We start from the raw sequence: 21968 nt of genomic DNA, 5'->3' as shown, positions 1-21968 counted from the left end.
CTCCACTTACAAAATGATCCATAATTCTTAGAGATAAAGAATGTACTAGAAATCAATACATCATTATGACAATACCTTTCTTTATGCTTTAGGCTACTGGAACTTTTCTCTTGAACTTCATTGCTTCAATGGACACGATACACTGTTCAGGTCAGTTTGACAATTAACTGAAGGACTACCATGGGCGAGGCAGGCTCAACCCCTTCAGCCTCAGCTGCTTCCTTAGTGTCCTTGGCCATGACCTTCCAAACCCACAGGCTATTTCTTTGTAGCTCTTGGACATATTGAGTTTGTCCTCACCCTTTTGTACTAGCTGTTTACCTACAGGAACGATCATTTTTCAGGTCATCACACAGCTGGTTCCCCTTCCTTTTTTTCATCCTGTTCAAACAGCATGTTCTCGGAGAAGCCTCCTCTGACCAACCTTTCTGTAGCCCTCTCGTGCACCCCCAACTCAGCCTTATCCCATTGCCCCCTCTTCCTTTCCTGTTATCCCATCTGAAAGCATCTTATGGATTGGCCTTTGTGTTCATAGTTGGAGGAGGCTCTCTAGAACATAACCTCCATGAGCACAGGCCCTTTGTCCGGGCAGCTGTAACTCCAGCACCTACAACGGTGGTGTGCACTAAGTGTCGATGGAGTGAATGAACACATGCCTTTGCGGTTTTATCAAGAGTAGTTCCAAAAATAGTCCTGTACTCCTTAAGGTTGAAACTACTGAACAGATAATAAATGAATGTACAGTTGCAATTTTAACTTATAGTCCCCCACACAATATGCATGCGTTGGGATTTTAATTGGACCCACAGTGCCAGCCACTTTCGCACAGAAGGTGAGTTGTACCCTGTGCCTTCGCTGGCTCTCAGTTTCTGCCCGAGAGAGCTTCTCTTTTTTGAAGTCTTTGCTGTTCCTTTCAATTCCGGGCAGAAAGCAGCTAGACATTAATGTCTGAAACTGCACTTCTAATGGTCTGTGGAGGTTTCTTGAGATCACCTTATTGGGGGTAACACCATGTTTATTTAGCGTAGCGTTCTCAGTCTACCATGGAAACGTTTTTGGGTCTCTTGCTATTGTTCATTTCCATACATGTCTGGCTTGGGCTGGGAGTTACGCTGCAAAAAGCATCCACTTGATGTTAGTGGGTTTCTTACAGCCTGGGATATTTTGTCGGTAGTAATCTTACCCTTCCATTATTACCACGTGATACTAAAAGGACTGGCTAGGAAATCAGCTGTAATGTCTTCAGGACAAATCCTCCTGACACGTGGAATCGTCGGTTGGACCCTACCTCTATTTCGAGGTGCTTCTGTTTGGTCTAGGCTGGCACTTTAAGCCATATTAATACTGCACTCTGCCAGCCTTCCAAACATGCGCCTGTGTTTGCATGTCAGCTCTGTTCAGCGTCTTCAGCATTTCAGTTTTCCATTCAGTATAGAAAAGTATATTTGATATCATTAACAAGATCAGCTACATTTGTATCTTGTGAAACATGCACAGTTTGGTGCCCTTGCTCAGAAATGTCACCCAATAAATAAATATTAGTTCCTTCTGCTGCTTTCCTTGCTATTTTAACAACTTACTTTATTCAAAAATATAAAGAAGAATCTGCATCTTTTAAAAAGTCAGTGGACCTAAAGTATTCAAATGTACTTCTAGTGTCTGTTTATTTCTCTCTGTTAGCTAGAGTTATGTTAAATTCAAACAAATTGTAGTCGTTATCAACATCTGAATCAGCTGCTTCAAATGCACGCGGTCCAATGACAGGATAAAGTTCTAAGAGATGGTGGATCTTGCTTTAACCAAATCTAATATATATAAATTTGTATTCATAAAAGAGTGGCATTATGAAATAATATGAATATTTTCCAAAAATACTATTTTAAATAATGATCAATTCGAAATTCTTTAAAATATAATTCAATTTCAAATAGACTTTCACAGAAATTTACAGGAGCCTACGTAATACCATACAGTAGGTCATAAACAGATGCAAAGCCAACTCAGAACTAATGATTATTTCCCAGCACTGATACAAGGCTGTTCAACTATAGGGTTGGGGCTGAGGGAAAACTGTAGTGGGTGAGTCAGGATGACCACACGTGAACACACTGATGAATCAACGCAGTGTAAAGAGGCACCACCGGACACTGGGTTGTGCGATGTAAGATGAAGCACGAACTATGAAGCCTTCTTGCCAAAAATGTGGACCTGAGCCGATTAAGCCTCCAGATGTCACCACCAGGCTTTCATTTATTTTTCTTTTACTTCTATCACTTAACGAATCAAATAACAATCAAGGGTTTTGTCGACCCCTGTCAGTTAACTCACATTCACAAGATTGTGAGGTTTGTGCATAGGTTTCTGTATGTGACTATCTGTGTTAAAAAAAATCATTACAAATTTTGTACGTGCAGCTTGTGTAACTACCCGTAATGACTGTCATCAATGTGTCCATTAAAATGCCAGTGTATCGAACGGCAGGAAACGAGAACGACAAAGTCTGGTGGTACCTACACATTTGAGAAGACACTTCCAGAGCTTCCCTCCTCTCCCTGGTTGTGAAACACATGATCCTTGTTCTTTGAGGTTCAGTCTTAGGCCTTTTTCCTTATTTTGCCTCATATTTTCTTCCTGGCATCTTATCCACACCCATGAGTCCAATTCCCTTCGTGCTGCCTTGATTCCTTATTTGTATCTCCAGACAAAGCCTCTATTCTGAGCCCTAGATTCCATATCCAGTTGCCATGGGACCTCCCCCCTGCCCCAGCACCCGGCTGTCTCCAGGCCCTCGGTCTCAGCATGTGTGCACGCTGGACTGGACTCTCCATCTTCCCTGCACACCGGTCGTCCTCCAGGACGCCCTATCTCCGTGAACGGTGCTACCTTCAGCTCTCTGCGCAAGCTCGCATCCCAGGGTCCTCCCCTTTACCACCCCCTCCGTTTCTCCGCATATCCAATCCAACACACCAAGCCCTCTTGGTCTCATCTCTGAGATGACTTTCAAATCCATCTCTTCAATGAGTCCTTGTCTCTGCATCACCAAGGTCAACCCCCTAGTCAAGTTACCAGCATCTTTTGTCTTGTCTACTGCCTTCACCCTGCCGCCTTCCAATTTCTTCTTCAAACCCCAGCCAGAGAGAATCTTTCCAAAAAGAAAATCTGATCATACCAAGCCCTCTGCTTAAAATCCTTTAATGGTTTCCCACTGATCAAAGGATAAAGAAAATAAAATCATATAGAGTAGGCTGCCACTTCCTGCAAATCCAGGCTTTGGCCTCCTTCCCTCCCTCTTCTCATTCTACTCTCTCACTGTCTCCATCCCACTCACTTGCTCCTTACCTGGAACCCCTTCAACTGCCCCAGCCCCTCCCTTAGTTAAGTTCTACCCCCCATCAGATGCCAGGGAGGCCTTCTCATTGCACGAGGCTATTGCTCATTGCTATACGTGTTTCTCTTTCAGAACACCTCTTTTTCCTATGTCCACGTATTTGTGCCATAGGTTTGACTAATGTCTGCCATACCTTCTAGACCGTATGGAAACCCTATTATGAAATCACCCCTGAACTCATAGTTAGTAGACACTGCAGTCTGTCATCTGGTAGTACATGGCAATCTCTCCTCCAGTCATGCTTGAGTAATCTTGCTGAATCTGGTGACTCTGGTTTGTATTGGTTTTTGTTTGTTTTTGTTTCCATAGTTAGTTGTGAAGTATGAGGTCAGATTTAAAAGAGGACCCATTTGCACAGGGCCTGGGAGGTAATGCAAACACTGAGGCAGGCCAGGTTAACCATGGGGAAATTTTTTCTCCTTCTCAAAGAAATGTGATGTTTCTCATTTTTCTTTGAAGATATGATCTGCTCATTCTATCTTTTGTTTTTTCTTTATATTAAGAAAACCACAGCACAAAAATAATGAGAAATGGTGACTGATCCTCAACTTGATGGTTGGGGAATGACAGAGCAGGGTGGGGACAAGGGCAAATTATTATTCCACACCCTCCAAGTTGGGTATTGGTTGCCATTCTTTTAAAAGACGAAAGGAACAAGTTCTATAGTCTTAAAATTTAGATGTATATAGATGTATGAAATAGAACTAATAATTAGGTTTTACTAATCATCTTCTAAAATCGGAAGGATGAAATAGATTATGCTTACTAAATTTCTGGATGGTGTTCATTGGAATAGGGTTTCCAACAGCTCTCAAGACATGTGCTTAATCTAAAATGTTTAATATACTGTAAATCCTTTACAGTAACAATATTAAAAACCTTAGACTGTCCAGGGATCTTTGAGATCGAGTTCAACATATTTGCATTTAATTTTTATTTATAAAAAAATAATTGCAGTAATTTAAGATATTTGCAAGGTTTGCAAGGGTAAATTTGTCTCATCTTGGATTCAGAAACCTTTATACAACTACTAGTTTGGCAAACAGATGTCAAAAATACGGATTCCCCTTAAAGATATTATGTATAAATAAAGCCATCAAATTTAGAATAGCAAGCCCCAGATGGTCTAGCAGCATCAACAAAAATCACTTTCCTTGCCAATGTGAATTTCATAAAGCAGAAATCATTCTCAGGCATGCAGAGACAGACACATCAAGTCCACGAATACTTATGGCCATACGCTAGGTACCAGGTTAGGTACTTTATTATGTGGCCCATAAAACAGGACTTTAAAAACAAACACTGTGTGTTCAAAATGAACTGTTTACTCTTTATGGAAAGAGTGACCGTACTCTTGTGTTTTAGTGAGACAGGGTGGTGAGTACACACGGGACCGGTGGGATTTAAAAGTACAAGCAAGGCCATCAGCAAACCTGTTGGGATTGGGCTGCTTTGAACATTTGAACTTATATTGCTTTTTCTTTCTGATAATCTATTTAACCTAAATATCTGGGATTCAGTATTTGGGACTATGAATGTGACAGAACTGCCTTGTAAGCGTAAGTGTCTTTGTATGATCAGGATTAATGGAATAGGAACTGAGGCTTAGAGAGTTTCAGTAGGTACCCATGCCCACTGCTGCCCCTGACTCCCCATTACTCAGAGAGAAAGTGAGAGAAGTGAGGGTGGGAGCCACAGGTCTCAATCACTCCACCATCAGGACTTTCTAAAATCATAAAAGGAACTGCAGTATAATTGAAACTCAGTGCTTGAAAGCTAAGTGTAAGCAGGTGGACGGCCTTTTGAGGCCCTTGGGGCTCCTGGAGTTGGGGCGCTGGGTGATACAGGCTGGAGTCAGAACATAGGCCCAGTGATCACATGACATATCTTTTTTTTTTTGGTACGCGGGCCTCTCACTGTTGTGGCCTCTCCCGTTGCAGAGCACAGGCTCCGGACGCACAGGCCCATACGGGCCCCAGCTGTTCTGCGGCATGTGGGATGACCGGGGCATGAACCCGTGTCCCCTGCATTGGCAGGCGGACTCTCAACCACTGCGCCACCAGGGGAACCCGCATGACATTATCTTTAAGGAACTTCAAGTCCCACAGTTATAAAAAGCAGACACCATCCTCAATGAACATTTGCCATATTTCTATACTGCACATTCCTGAATAACGTTTGATGCCCTATTTATTTCAAAGAAGATAGTTTTTTTTTTTTTTAAATTTTGGCTGCACTGGGTCTTAGTTGCGGCATGCATGTGAGATCTAGTTCTCTGACCAGGGATCGAACCCGGGCCCCCTGCATCGGGAGTGCGGAGCCTTACCCACTGGACCACCAGGGAAGTCCCCAAGATAGATTTTTTTTTGACAGTTCACATCAATGATTAGAGATATTCTAGCTGCCAGATAAATAAATCTCCATTGGATCCAATGTGTGGGATCCAAGAGCAAATTATGGATCCATCTGGAATTATATGGGGTTTGGCTGGTTTTGTGAAAATAGTTACAAGGCAACAGTGAAAGAAATCAATAAAAAGATTTATTAAGGTTCTTCTTTCTTTGCATAGGTTTAAAAATGGGTTCCGACCTATTAAAAATGCCTTTAGTGTTTTTGGAGTTGAAATATTACACTTTACTGTCTCTGGTTCTTTTCTTGAGTTGACCCTTCACATAGATTAAGTATGTCTTTCTCATGCATGGCTGTGAGGATGTCTGGCTGCCGCCGCCAGGCTTTCTCAGCTTCATCAGGTGACGACACCTAAATTCTGTGCCTAGATACACATGCCATCATAGGCAATCGCTTTCCTCTACTTATATTATCTTTCTGTAGCAGAGAAAAAATGCATAACATTTAAACTTCTTGAACACCATTTGGAGGTTCATCTGATACTCTTTAAAAGTAGGCAATTAAAGAATTTGGCTGAAAATCTGACTTTTAATATATGTAAGAAAAAGTTAATAGGTTTCACTTATTGAACATCCACTCTTTGCCAGATACTTTTTAACTTGGAGCCTCACCTAGAAAGATCAAGTTACATTTCACTTATTCTTCATAGGATTGTTGTGAGCTACAGCTAGGTGAAGGAGATTGTATCAATGGTCACAAGGCTTCCCCTCCCTGTATCCTCACTCCTTGCACTGTGACTTTGTAGGTCCTTCCAGCAAGAAATGTTGTCTATTTCTATACCCTTAATTCTTGGCTGGTTTTGGACTCACTTTGTCCCATGGAATGCAGTGCAAGCAACAGTGTCAGACCTGAACCAAGACCACAGCTTTGCATGTTTCTGCTCTCACTTTTGGGACCCTGCTGGTCCTGTGAATAAGTCCAGACTAGCCTGCTGGATAAGAGACATGTGATCCAGGTGTCCTCATTGTCCCCCAATAGTCAGCCAATTGCCAGAGGCAGAGATACTTAACTGACTGCAAGCTGACTGTAGACATATACATGAGCCCAACTGAAACCAGAAGAATTGAGCCAGCCCAAAGTACAAACCCACAGAATCAGGAGCTAAGTAAATGGCTGTTGTTTTAAGCTGTTAAACTGTGGGGTGCTTTGTTATGCAGTCAAAGCTAACTGATACAAAAGGCATATTCTCATCGTTGTACTAAAGAGAGGTACAGAAAGGTTAGTAACTTGTCCAAGGTCACTAAACTAGTAAGAGGTAAAGCTATCAGGTATGACCTCTGTCTTATGGGCCCACACTCTTAGTTGCTCCACTGTGCTGACTCTTTTTAATGCAAATGGTAAGTGCCTCCGACCTGTTCTGGGCTGGGCTAGACATATTTCCTACATTTAGGAAACTTACAATCTCCACTTTGTTTTTCTCTAAGGAACTTGCAATGCGATAGTTTTGTTCATACTATTGCTTTCACCTGAAATACATTTTAAATTTATTTTTCACCTTTGAAACCTGCTCAAATGTAACTACCTCTCAGAAACCTTTCTAGTTTCCCAAGACAGAATTAGAGTTTCCCATCTGTGGTTGACTGCAAAAGTAATCACAGTTACTCCTTCCTTTATCCTCATCCTTCGTAATGTGACATTTCAGTACCATCCATTAAGAGATGAAAGCTATTTCCCTACCCCTTGAATCTAGACTGGACTTGTGACTTGCTTTGGCCAAGAAATGTGGCAGAGATGATGGGGTGCCAGTTCTGAGATTAGGCCTAAGGGACCTTGCATACTTTCACTCATTCTATAGGTAACCATAACTCCACGATGTGAACAAGACTAGGCTAGCCCTGCTGAAGCGTGAGAAACCATTTGGACGAGTGTTCCATCAGCTAGGTTGTCCCAGCTGAAGCCCCCAGATATGTGAGGACCCAGCCAAGATCAGCAAAGCCAAACCACAGTGAACACTGCTGTATGTGGGTGGCTAGTTGAGACCAGAGGACTTGCTCAGCTGAGTCCAGCCTAAATTGCCAATTGCAGAATCAAAAGCTAAATAAGTGGTCATATTAAGTCACTAAATTTGTTATGAAGCAAAAGAGAACAGATACAGATCCCTTTGTACTCTTCCGGCATTTTTAAACTTATTTTTGGAAGAGCACATATATTTGATAAATGTTCAATCAATGAATGAATAAATGATTAAATATGCAATTACACTGAGATAAGATTTTTCGAACAAAACAGAACTCTGACTCTTTATTTTTATTTTGAAGGGAATAATTTCTGTCTTTCTTGGCTGTGAGACAGAGCCATATTTACAGGGCTTGATACTTAGCAGAGGTGCTCAATAAATGTTAGCTCTTACAGATCCTGTATATGACCTGAAATGCCAAATAAAACAAAAGCTAAAGCAAACACTGTAGCACTGAGGCATGCAGGGGATTTTTTCCTAAAACCTTTCAAAATCAGGACAAACTCTCCTGGTATTTGTGAGGTGGAGATCTAGGGCAAGGGACATGATTTTTTTTCCCCTTAATATTGGCAAGCTTCTTTCTCTTTGAAAGTATACACTCTTTAAATGATCCATCGCTACTCAAGTCACCCAATTTCAAAGAGTGGGAGAATTCTGCTATAGAAAGACCATTCACGGGAGGCATTTCCCACTCCCTTAAGGCTAGTGGTTCTTAGCTTTGGCTGCATAGTGGAAATACCTGGGAAATTAAAAAAAAATACCTCTAGAGAATAGTTTAATTAGTTTGGGGTACATTCTGCACATAGGGACTTTTAAAAGCCCCTGGATTGACTTTACTGAATTAGTCAAAGTTAAGAACCACTATTCAAACCCTCCCCAGAGTGCTTCCACCGGTCAAGTGATTATTATTGGATTTAACTTTTAAGGCAGACCTAAGTAAGCTTTCCTTTTTATATGCCTCTAATCAAAACACGACACTGAAAACCTATAGCTAGAAAATAATAATTTCTTATAATGGACAATGACTGGCTCAAAAGGAATTAAGAAATAATTATCAGATGAGTATCTTCCTGATGATTAACTCAACAAGCATAATATGAACACTTGGCAGGGTCTTAAATGTCTTCAAGGCCTTAAGTATAATTAGGTATTCAAAATTTTATTGCCCTAAATTAAAGCACCACATAACACTATAAATTATATTAGATAATAAATTCAAAGTAAATTGCACTGAAGCACATTAAACTAAAATTTCTGTTTGAAAATGTACCTTATATGAAAATAAAAATGTATCACAAATTAAGGTATAATTTAATATTTAATATGATTTTGAGTTCAGATTCAATGTGGGCATTTCAAAAAACTGTGGTCTTATCTTCTGAATGTATAAGTGGGTCTCACATGGCAACAGTATTATTTTTAAGGACTATTTTTTTGGGGGGGATGTAGAGTACAAAAATGCTAGAAAATGATAAATAGTAATCCTATGCTATAAACTATGTAATGCATACAAATTGCTTTAGTACCAAAATTTCGTCGTCAATGAATTCCATTCACAAAGAGACCTCTAGCACATATTCAGAGAGTCAGAATTTTTCTAAGCCACAGTTTTGGGGAGAGAAAAATCTGGTGTGACCCCCTCTGATTTCATAGAAATGGAAAATGAGGTCCAGAGAGGTTAACATGTCAAGCAAAGCCCCCAATACCCAATGACTGGGAATTGAGCCCAGGACGTTTGAGCTTGCACCCTCTCATGTCTCCAGAGATGGGTCCAAGGAAGATAGCAGCACAGTGCGCTCAAGCCCCACAGTCACTGTGGCTGGCTGGGATTGGCCTCGGATTTTGCCCATCTCTGCTGCAGGTGGCTGTGTCAGAAGACCTTGGCAATGGGAGAACTAGTTATCACTTCCTACTCCATTTCCTCTTATGACAAAACAGGCTGGAGTCAACTCTAGCCCTTTACTACATTAGGTATGAATACAGTTACTGTATTTTTTTCTAGTCTATTATTAACTTTTTACATTAACATGGTACATTTGTTATAATTAATGAACCAATGTTGGTACATTATTATTAACTAAAGTCCATATTTAATTCAGAGTTCTTTAGTTTTTATCTAATGTCCTTTTTTTGTCTGTTTCAGGACCCCATCCAGGATCCCACATTACATTTAGTTTGCTCTGTTTTTTCATTAGTTCAACTGTGTGTGGGTGTGTGCATGTGTGTGGGTGGGGGAGTATGACTATCTCTCTTCTTCTATGTAGCCAGTTAAGGGCAAAATCCTACAAATTACTGTTCTCAGGTGCTCTAATGTAAAAGAAAAGGGTATATGTTAATGAAGTAATCTGGAGTTTTAATTATGAGAAAAACACTGTAGATGAGAGGAAGCTTAGGTTAAAAAGAATTTGACATTTGGAGAGACCTAGAATCATGGTCTGTGACTTCAACATGGATTAACAGAATCTAAAAAGCAAGGAATGGGGTAGAGGAGCGTGACAGTTCAGAGTAATAAAAGGCACTTCACATAGAACTATAGCAATGCAGAAGAAAGAAGTAATATTGTGCAATTTATCATCATTTAATTTAGGGGAGTCTGCATTTTTAAAATCCACAGAAATGCAGTCACAGTTTCCTTGCCAATATTTGTAGAAAACATTTTCCAAACAAGACTCATTCATCTTACTCTGAAATGAATTGTTAGATCACAACAGAGAATGTTAAAGACTTTGCATCCCTTATAGAAATGCCAAACATTTTACTCTGCCTGATGCTGTACTATAAATAGGGAAATCCGAGTGCTAAAAATGTTCTTCAAGTTGCCAAACATAGTTCTTTAGCATCAACTTCCTCCTACAAATGACTCATTCTTCCAAAGTTTGAAAATGAAAGCTAGTTACAATTCAGAGAAATGTTGTAGCGTACATCGATTAAATGGCAAAGATATTTCATTTATGTATATTTATTTTTCCTTAGATCTTATCCACTGAAATTCTTCTTCAGAATTTTATTGAAGTTTTATTAAAGAGTAGTTACTCTCATGAGAAGTGGAGTTTTAAATAAACAATTAGAACAGCCAAGCAACATGAATATTGTTGGAGAATAATGATGGTTTAAATCATTTTGAAATTCGTTAACTTCATTTGGATATAATAGATGCAAAATGTATTTACTGTAATAAAAATAAGTTAATAGTGAAGTCATAACATGAAAACTAATAAGCTCACCAAACAAGATGGTACAAATAATGCCTCAATGTCCAAGAACACAAGGAAATTAAACTCTAAGAAATTTTACCTGATTAAGAAAAACAGGACTCTTGGGAAGAAAGCATCCTTTGTTATAAAAAGAATAATAAATAGGGAAAATGCCATTGATTTATGATTAATATTTCAAAATAGTACATGTATCTATATATATCTTGCAATAAGTAAAGAGAACATAAATAGTATAGGGATTTGTATAGCACATTTGAGGTTAGTACTCATTTGAAGAGGTAATTGCTTTTTTTTTTTTTTTTTTTGCGGTACGCAAGCCTCTCACTGTTGTGGCCTCTCCTGTCTCCGGACGTGCATGCTCAGCAGCCACGGCTCACGGGCCCAGCCGCTCCGCGGTATGTGAGATCCTCCCGGACCGGGGCACGAACCCGTGTCCCCTGCATCGGCAGGCGGACTCTCAACCACTGCGCCACCAGGGAAGCCCATAATTGCTGCTTTTCACTGAGAGATGCGACAGGAAACTACAGGAGATGCTCATTTGATGCGGATGGAGCAAGGCAGGCGGCCAAGAGTGGATTCACATTTTCTTCTAATCAACTGACGATACCACTGGATTTTCATCTTCCTTCTGCAAATCACTAGATCTCATATTACCAGTCGTTTACTGGAGAATGGCTAGAATCTCTTTAGACTGACTACAAATAATTATTGCAACCTCTTTTCCTGGCTTCATTAAAGGCTTTTTCACCTGTTTTGACTTGCATAGTGACACTTTTGCAAACCTCTATGGGAGATATTTTAGTTATTTAAACATTTTATGGTATATAAGAAAGAAGTGACTTAAGTAAAATTAAAAGATTTTTTTTGAAGTTTTTTACAAAAAAGTTTTTACAAAACTTTACACGTTTTGTAAAGTCTTTCTTGAATTTGTTACAATATTGCTTCTGTTTTCTGTTTTGGTTTTTTGGCAGCGAGGCATGTGGGATCTTAGCTCTCCCACCAGGGACTGAACCCGCACCCCTGCATTGGAAGACTTAACCAGTGGACTGCCAGGAAAGTCCCAAATTACTTGATTTTAGGTAAGTTATTATTAAAGATTATAATATCATAGTCATTTAAATATAAATTTTAATAATCCTATTTTGACTTTTTCCTATTTAATAAGTGATGTGCTATTTAATTAACTTTACCTTAATTACCTCATAAAATACATGACTTGCAGACAAATTTTTGAAAAGGCACACGGGTGTATGATTGATTTGGGAACCAAATATATAAGTTTTAAACTATATTGAATATATTCTGATATCAAAATAGAAAATAATTGTTTCCATTAATATATGTCTGGGTGTCATACATTTTGAAGAAAAATAATCAAGCTATGATAATTTTGTGTTTACTTATAAAACAATAAGGCAAAAAGTTTTAGGTTGCAGTTTGTAAGCATTTCTCTGCAATTAATATATATTTGATTTGATTTGACTGTTTTGGTAGCTTATCAGGAGGAGTGTGAGGACACACATATTAAGGGTATGAATGACGTTTATTTCTGATAAATAAAAAGCCAAATTGTATATAATTGTCACTACTTTTCTTTTTTTAACATTGAATTTTATACCAGACAGATATCCTAATAGGCTAATATAAAACCTACCAAATATATTAAGATACTTAAGATTTACAGAAAGTATAATTCAATAAACACCCATGTAACCACTACCCAGTTTAGGAAATGAAACATGACCAACACTATGAAAAGTATATAAGAATTTTGACCAGATGACTGCAGCTTATAACATCATATCAATGCTTCTTAAGCTTATTGTCTCACAAATCAGCTATCCATGATATGTATAAGGTAACAATCTATGACTAATTAAAACTAAAACCTCCATGGGAGCCTGCAGTGTTCACATGAATCATAAGCATGTTTGCTCATCTGACTGTCACTGATGGCTTTGTATACTCTTAAGAGGTCCTCAAACAGTATTATGTTCTTTAAAAATATTTATGTAATCACTTTTACTAATACTTTCTTTTTTTCTTTTTTAAATTTTAACTTTTATTGAAATATAGTTGATTTACAGTGTTGTGTCAGTTTCAGGTGTACATCAAAGTGATTTAGTTATACATGTACTAAATATATACGTATATTTTCTTTTTTCAGATTCTTTCTCATTATAGGTTATTACAAGATACTGATTATAGTTCCCTGTGCCATACAGGAGGTCCTTGTTGGTTATCTATTTTATATATACTAGTGTATATATGTTAATCCCAGTCTCCTAACTTATTCCCCCCTTCCGCTTTCACCTTTGGCAACCATAAGTTTGGTTTCTGTCTGTGATATTTACGAATACTTTAAAAATAGAACTTGGATTTGAACCTTTACCACCCTGGACAATGTGAAACCCCTGGGACACCTTTGACTCCCAGTGATTTTGTCAAGTGGCTACTGGGAAACCCTGATCCAGGCTATGACAAATGGTAAAAAGTTAGAGACAGATGAGGAAGACAGATGAGGATCCTGGAAATACAGAGTGAATGTGATGACCACATACAAAGATCACACAAATGTGTCCATCCCAGAAGTGCGATCCCTCAAACCTTGGGCTTCCATCACACAGCTCTCTGGGTTCTGGAAAAGACTCCAGAGTCCAGGGAGTCAGAACCCAGACATACCCATGTACACCAAAGGAGAGCTGGTCTCTGCAAAGTGTAATGTTTAATAAATGAGGCGAGGGCTTCCCTGGTGGCGCAGTGGTTGAGAGTCCACCTGCCGATGCAGGGGACACAGGTTCGTGCCCCGGTCTAGGAAGATCCCGCATGCCACGGAGCAGCTAGGCCCGTGAGCCATGGCCACTGAGCCTGCGCGTCCGGAGCCTGTGCTCCGCAAAGGGAGAGGCCACAACAGTGAGAGGCCCGCGTACCGAAAAATAAATAAATAAATAAATAAATAAATGAGGCAAGGTACCCACAGCTACCTCTGAAGCACGTCTATGGAGGTTCCAAATCTCTTTGGTACCAGCCTGTGACAGAGACAAAATTTCTACCTAAAAGACCAAAAGGCCACAGATTTAAAAAACCATGGGAAAATTTTGATCTTAAAACTGGGAATAGTTGTTTCTCCGGCGAAAATCTGTTTGTTCCTCGCTTAGGACCCTGTTAATCATGAATCTGTGATCATAGTTCTTTAAAAACTGTTCATTAGGAAACACAGAACAATGTTCCGCTCTTTCAGATCAACCATGAAGGCTTCTACAGAATTCATTGTGCACACTAATCTCCCTCCTTCCCCCACCTTTCCTACCTTCTATTCCTTGTGCCTCATTTTACCCCTACCTTTTTAAAACTTACTCTGTCTTGATGTGCTGTATATTGTGTCTAACTCTTGAAAGCCCTTTTGGAGAATATAAACAAAGTTCCCAGCTGATAAAGATGAAAAGAACTTAGAGATAACCCCATTCTATCCTCCATATTTAAAGGTGGGCTAGAATTTAGGAATCCCAAATGTAGCATATTGGTCTTTCCTTAATACCCGATTACCTCCTGTGACACTGGGTTTTCTTGTCTCTCCTCCACCCAAGGGATGTCGCTAGACGTTTCTCCCTACCTGAGAGAATAAGAAATTTAGGAAATTCTGCCTTCTACATCTTGCTTTGCAGGGACAGAAGAAAATTCTGAGAAACCTGCAGTAAGTAGATCAATTTTTGTTTAAACCACATCTGTCAAATATATCTGATCATAAATAAAAACTTTTCTTTCTTTTCTTTTCTAGGTGCACCGTGGAGAGCTGCACCCCTTAACACACCTCAGAACACGCTTTGGGAAGGTCAGGATTAAGGCAAGGCAAGGCTGCTATCTAACTCCCCATGGCAGGTGACAGAGAGGAACGGTCAAACGTCCAAGTCATTGACACACCAGCCTGAATAGTGGCTTCTCTCAATGTTGTCAAGTCCAGCAACACTGCTGCCCTCAGAGCCACCATCCGTCAAGGTACAGGACCTAGTGAAAAAGTGCAGAAGAAGAGGGATGGCAACCACCCTTGGCCTTTGTCCCAGTGCTGCTGAGTGATGCTGTGCAGTACAGCTCACCTGACAGCCCCGGGGGCCGGGGCCTGGAAGCCTGGGTTTCCCATGCAGCATTAATCCGTACCCACTTTGAATTCTGGAAGGACAGTGGTTACAAATCCTTCTTCCACTGACATAAACACCAAGAGACAGAGGGTGTACAGTTCCAAACCCAGCGATGTCACACATCGTGTGTACCTCTGCAGACTGGCAGGTGTGTTTATAGACCCCAAAGGGATGTGACAGTTCAGCAAGATCTGCTGTGGCACAGTAGCCACCTTGGGGGCGGGCACACGGAACCCTAAGGCCAAGACTCCGGCACAGGTGGCACTGCTGCTGTGTTCTCTGCCCTCACCGCCTGTGGGACTTTGGACAAGTTACTCACCCTCTCTGAGCTTCAGCTTCCTTTTCAGTAACATGGGAATAATCATAATAGTAGTAGTAGAGCAGTCTGGCGGATTAAATGATTTAATATTTGCCAAGTGCCGAGACCAGTGCTTGCCTCACCGTACATGCAATATGTGTTGGTTAAATAGGAACGTATCATTGTGTTTACTCCAATTTCCCTCTATTGGTATATGTCTCCTTTCATAATAGACAAAGATGACACACAACATTGGTGAAAACAAGACCGTCGCGCTCCTCGTTTTGAGACAGCCAGGCCTGACTAATTACGAGGATACAAATGAGGCCAGGCTTGGCAGTGCTGCTTCCAGAGGTGCACATGCTGACTTTCTGGCGGGCTGGGGTAGCCTGTGATGGAGAGCCTGGCTGTTACTTGCACACACTAATGATCAGACCTCGTGCACAGTTACCAGAGATTCCAGCAGAACGGGAATATGGAGGCAGAACGAGAGGCAGGGCTGCCAGAATCACAGGTGGGCCAGCAATTGCCCTGCAAACTGCGTCTCTCAGGGCTCTCCTGTCCTGCTTCACGGGCAGCGCCTCCCAGGAGCCCCTGGCAGGAGCAGTAGGGGCTGGTCCTGCCTCTGCCTCACCTCCCTTCATAGTCCTTACCTCAGTTGTTAAAAATAATAAAATAAAACTAGCTTTAAAACAGACAAAATAAATGTGCCCAAAAGATTGGCACAATAGAGGGAAATAGTTCGGTAAATCTTGATTAATTTTTCTTGATGTCATTGGTATTTACTTGAAAATAGCATCATATAAATATATTTTATATATTTTAAAAGGTTAATAAATATATATTTATAAAGATTGTCAAATATGTCTTAAGGAAATGTACATTTCTTGAAAAGAAAAAGCAAAGCAGGTAATGTACATGAATAATGTCCTAAGTTGTAGAATAAAAGCTCTTCATTAGGTGTGTAAGACTAATCCTTATATAAGTTACATAAAAAGCTGAGACTGGTTTGCTATCATCTAATAGCTGACTGTATACTGATGTCATCATACCTGTAATTTTAGAAATGTCAGAATTTATATCATATAGTTCTTGTAAAAAGAGATGCAGGGAGATCTTACAAATACCAGCCAAGATTGGGGAATATGACACGTCTCTCTCTGAGCATAAGGACAGGGGCTGGCGAACTTGGCTTGGGGTGGCTGGGCACACTTGCTCTCAGGGCTCCCCCGCATCAGCTCACGTGCTGTGTCTGTGAACATGGCAGCCTGCAGCCTGGCAACACCTTTATCTGCTCTGGGGAGAAACACAAATGCACACACACACACACACACACACACCCCGAGTCCCAGACACCTGGCGCTGTGCTCAGGGAAGTGGCGGAGTGGGATAAACGCAGAGCTTTTAAGAAGCACAAACCCCAGGCCACTGCAGGGTTTGCACACTGCTTTGAACCTTGGCTTTTACAGTTGTTGCCTTTAAAGTTCTGGAACATTCTGAGCATGGCGCCCTCTCACACTGTCTCTGGCGGGGCACTTCTTACCCCAAGGCACATCTTTTAATGTGTCTTTTTTTCTCTTATCTCAGGCAGCTCCCACTTGTTTCTGTGAATCATCCGATGACATGCACGGGTTATTTTTCGTTGATACCGACACCTGAATGCTTATATGTAGGGAGCAATCTCAAAGCAGGTCTACTGCGTTTAGAACGTATTTCTCACCTTTCATGATTTTAATTTTTGTTACTACAGTATTGCGATAGGCAGGCTGCTCTCTTAAGGACTTTTTCCATGTGAGACATGCATAATGCAATAGTGAAGCAAACAATTACTTCAAGGAAAACGATCTCCCCAAATTATGACTTGCATCTACAGTCATGGAGGCTATTAGAATATATTTTTTCAAAAAGCTCTAAGCTGATCCACTGCTTAGGATTTTGAGATTCCCCACTGCTCTGCGATGTTTCCATTCTGTATGCACAGCACAGATTCCTGCCAAGCCTATTCCAGTGAATAAACAATGTCTTCTCTGTCAGAACAGAGAATGAATAGTATCACAAAATTCTCCTCTAATGTACCGCCTCCACTTTCCCGAACCAACCCCTTCAGAAGAGAACAGGCAGGATGAAGACTGGGGAGGAGAACATTCTTCTCCCCCTGCCAATCTGGAACTACATTCTGGCCAGCTCAGGACCAAGTACTGTCAACTCTATATCAACTGCTAAACAGAGAAAGTTGACAAGTTTATTTTCTTTGAAATTGGATGGTAGATTTTTGCATTTCTGTGTGTGAGTGCACACAAATATTTTTCTCGAAGGAAGGAGGCAGTTCATCCACTATAATTTCAGGGCCTGGTGAAAACAGCTTTTAGCTACAGACTGAGCAGCAACAGGGGAACTTCATAAAAATGACACAGCAATTTGTGTTAAAATATTGACAGCTAATTCATGAGTGATGGAGCTGACTAGGAATTCAGCTGCTTCTGTGAAGATCTTTATTCTCGCCAAGCTCATGATTCATAAAGAAAATGCCTGGAGTTACTTCTCTGAAACATACAGTATGATGCTGACAGATTTCTCTTTGGTGTCTCTGTCTCATATTTATTCTCTGTCTCTCTGTCTCATACACACACACACACACACACACACACACACACACACACACACACACACACCCCTTCCCCTCCCCCCAAAAGAGGCATCGCGAATATAATGTTCCAAAAAAGGACATCATTCATGAAGCATTTACCACCAGCCAATGAAAGATTTACTTAGTAGGTATTTTCATAAAAGAAGAACACAGATTTCTTTTAAACTCTCCCATATTCGTAAGTCTCAGTTGGTGTAAAATACTGTGATTCAGGTTTTTTCCCCCTTGTGATGTGAATACAACATATACCTTATTTAAACCCCTAAAAGGAATTACTCAACTCTTTCCTCATAAAAGAAGAAATGCTATTTTTACAATCAGACCACACTGCCTTTTGTTTTCATGAATATCTGAGAGACACTGACACGAAGAAAAAAATACAGATTCCCCTTTCTCCCCTTTTTCCCACACATTTTGAGCCCAGCTCAGTGGGCTCCCAGATTCTGACGGCATTCTCCTGGTAACACATTTAGAAGAGACTGCAGGATATCCCAACAGCGCTATTTTCTCCCCTCCGGCTCCCTCTCCTTCTTTCTCTCCTATCACTCTAGGTTTGTACCAGACTAAACAATTAAGCCTTTGTGCACTACCGCTGCAATCTGCAAATTCTAATGATCACTGGTACAATGGTAATATTTACCTTGAAGAAAGGTTTGTCCAAATAAGTATTCAAAATGCTGGCAATGTATTCCCTTTGAGACGTTGTGGTGGTGAATGTTCTCCCTTCCTTCTTGGCCTATAACCAAAGAGAAAAAAAGTTAGGGAAAAAAAAAAAGACAGATGGATAGAGACTGTGACAGATACTGGTCCAGTTCACTGTAGAAATGCTGGCACATTTATGCCAAACACTGAACAGAGCAAACTACAAAGTAGAGGAAAAACTACACATAGTAGTGGATGAATAAAAAAATTTCTCCGAAATAGCAGCCAAGTCAATGTCTAATCAAATACACATCAATTTACTTGCTCTTTCCCTATTTTTCCTAGTTTTAGGACAAAGAAATCTATGTGTTATTGTAGTGATACTGAAATCCAAATAACTGTTGTCTGAATTTGAGAATAAAACAAGTGATTTATCTGAGAGGAGTATGCTTTGAGGTAAGGTAAGCTGTGATTTCATTGTGAAAATGTCTTACGAACAACAGTATCGTTGATGCAGCGTGAACAGTGTGGCCCGAATGGCACACCGATCTAATCCTGAGTGGTTCCTTCATCCGTTCCACTGTGGAAATGGGGAAGGTGTGCAGGAATAGAGGAGACCACAGGAATGACTTCAGTTGATCTCCCATCTGTTTTTCTGCTCTGTGTCTGGTGCCCTGCCTTTTCTCCATCCCCCTCTCCTCTCCAATTCTCTTCCCATCCTCTAGTCTACATCTCCTGTACTGAACCTCTCTTGTACATAAGATAACATGAAAAGTACAGTGACGAAGGGAGAAGGGCAGAAGGATGAAATGAATAAATAAATGAATCTACAAGGAGAATATCCTGGATGTTGTCTAAGATTCAGAACCACGCAGTATTTTACAGACTGAGATTTTAATTCCTGATTTACAATATAAAAAACTGAATAGAACACCAGCCTTCTAGATTTGCATCTAGTGATGTTCTTTTATTAGGACCACATATGATCTCCTGGACTGAGTGTTGCTTTCTTCCATAGCAGAATCAGCAGATTATTTATATTATCTTTAGGTACATCAATTGTTTCCCTGACAGTTACCAAGTGAGACATGGCCGCCTTTTGTTTGCCACTGCATTCAGCGACATTATTATTTTCTTTTTAAAAAATAAGTCTAAAAAGATTAGAACAAGACACATAGTCACGGGCAGTCTTTCTCCAACTCGACTCCAAGTCTTTGTCAGTCATGCAAACTAAGAGAGCAGGGCTTCTCTGGGTGAAGGGCTTGACAGACAAGAGCCCTTCTCAAGCCATCTTTCTGTCTTTCATTAGATTTCAAATCAAACCTCCTCCTGAACTCCTGCCATACAGATATATTTAGATGTGGATTCCAAACCTCTCCACTTCCCCATGTTATCACTGTCAATCCCAGAGAACTCTCTTGAATTCGTTAGAGATGTGAGAAAGATTTATTATCTAAAGCAAATTGCTACAGTAAAAAAATAAAATGAAAATAATAAACATTTTTCTTAAAATGCCAAATCTTATTAATATGTATGGGAAATAATGTTTGCACATACTATCTGTATTACTAGACAGGAGTAAAGAGTCTGATTTTAAAACTGAACATATTATTTGACAGCTAATTTAATAACATAAAAGTGGTGCATAATTTTGCATTTTCAGAACATGAATTTCACGAGTTATGTTTCTATTCCAAGGAAACAAGGTAGTCAAGAGAGTGTGGTACCGGCATAGGGTAGACATCTAGATCAGTGGAACAGAACTCAGCACCCAAAAATAAACCCATATATCTATGGCCAATTGATTTTTTGACAAAGGTGCCAAGACTATTCAATGGGGAAAGAATAGTCTTTTCAGCAAAAGATTATGGCGCAACTGATAGCCAAAGAATGGAGTTGGATCCTCAGCTCAGACTGTATAAAAAAGTTAACTCAAAAATGAATCAAATGCCTAAATTTAAGAACTAAAACTACAAAACTCTTAGAAGAAGACATAGGGGTAAATCTTCGTAAGTTCAGATTTGGCACTGGTGTTTTAGATGTAATACTTTCAAAAGCACAAGTAACAAAAGAAAAATAGGTAATTTAAGTTTCATCACAATTAAAAACATTTTTATGTTTTAAAGGATACTATCAAGAAGGTGAAAAGACAACCCAAGGAATGAAAAAATATAGGTGTAAATCATATCTGATACAGGACTTTTATCTAGAATATGCAAAGAACTCTTATAACTCAATAATGGAAAGACAACGCAACCAAAAACAGGCAAAAGATTTGAATAGACATTTTGCCAAATAAGCACATGAAAAGATGCCTCATCAAGGAAATGCAAATCAAAACCACAATGAGATATCACTTCATACCCACTAGGATGACTATAATTGACAAGTCTAAGATAGTAGCAAGTGTTGGCGAGGAAGTGGAGAAATCAGAACACTCATACCTGGCTGATGGGGATGTAAAATGGTACAGCCACTTTGAAAACAGCCTGGTTGTTCCTCAAAAAGTGAAACATCGAGTGATTTTACCCAGTAATTCCACTCCTAGGTATATACCAAGAGAAATGAAAACGTTAAGTCCACACAAAACTTGTATGTGGGTGTTCATAGCAGCATTATCCATAATAGCCCCAGAATGGAAACAGTAGCAATGTCCATAAACTGGTGAATGAATAAACACAATATAGTATATCCATATGAAAGAATATTGTTTGACCATAAAATGAAATGAAGTACCGACACATGCTAAGACACAGCCGAACTTTGAAAACATGCTATGTAGAATGTCAGTCACAAAAAAACCCCACATATTATCTGATTCCATTTACATGAAATGTCCAAAATGGGCAAATATATAGGTTGCTTAGGGCTGGGGAATGATCGTCATGCGGATGATAGCTAAGAGTTGTGTGGTTCCTCTTTGAGGTAACTCGAATGTTCTAAAATTGATTGTGGTGATAGCTGCACAGCTCTGTGAATATACTAAAAACCATTAAATTGCACACTTTAAGTAGGATGTGAATTATATCCCAATAAAGGTGTTACCAAAACAATATTCTAAGGAATGTGGACATTACACATTACAATGTCAGTCATTTTCTAGATCAATCTGAAATAAATATGGCAACCCCAAGTATAATTGTAGCTGGAATCACTGGAGTTGCTGTACTGAGGAAGAGTCTCCTGGCTCCACTGAAAACTATCATAGTCTGACTGAGACAACCTGAGTGTAATTCTGCATGGACCAATATTCCTTCAGGTCCTCTCTCATCCTCA

The 21968-nt window shown here is 39.9% G+C and overlaps 1 protein-coding gene across 4 annotated transcripts in view; it reads right to left on the bottom strand.

The window, feature by feature from the left end:
- The window catches only part of PAG1 (phosphoprotein membrane anchor with glycosphingolipid microdomains 1), a 141342-nt gene that overhangs the window by 41615 nt on the left and 77759 nt on the right, over positions 1-21968 (bottom strand). For 2 of the 4 annotated variants that reach the window (XM_067711987.1, XM_067711988.1), the window contains 2 exons: positions 21137-21236; positions 18691-18786 (listed from right to left, as the gene is read on the bottom strand). In XM_067711987.1, coding sequence (XP_067568088.1) covers positions 18691-18786; positions 21137-21208 — 168 coding nt within the window. In that variant the 5' untranslated portion in view covers positions 21209-21236. The remainder of the gene's footprint in view (positions 1-18690; positions 18787-21136; positions 21237-21968) is intronic. The other 2 variants (XM_067711990.1, XM_067711989.1) reach the window with 1 other exon arrangement.

This window comes from Pseudorca crassidens, chromosome 17 (genome assembly GCF_039906515.1).
Source record: "Pseudorca crassidens isolate mPseCra1 chromosome 17, mPseCra1.hap1, whole genome shotgun sequence".
Taxonomy (NCBI): Eukaryota; Metazoa; Chordata; class Mammalia; order Artiodactyla; family Delphinidae; genus Pseudorca; species Pseudorca crassidens.
Note: the sequence above shows the minus strand (reverse complement) of the source record. Positions and strands in the feature narration are given on the sequence as shown.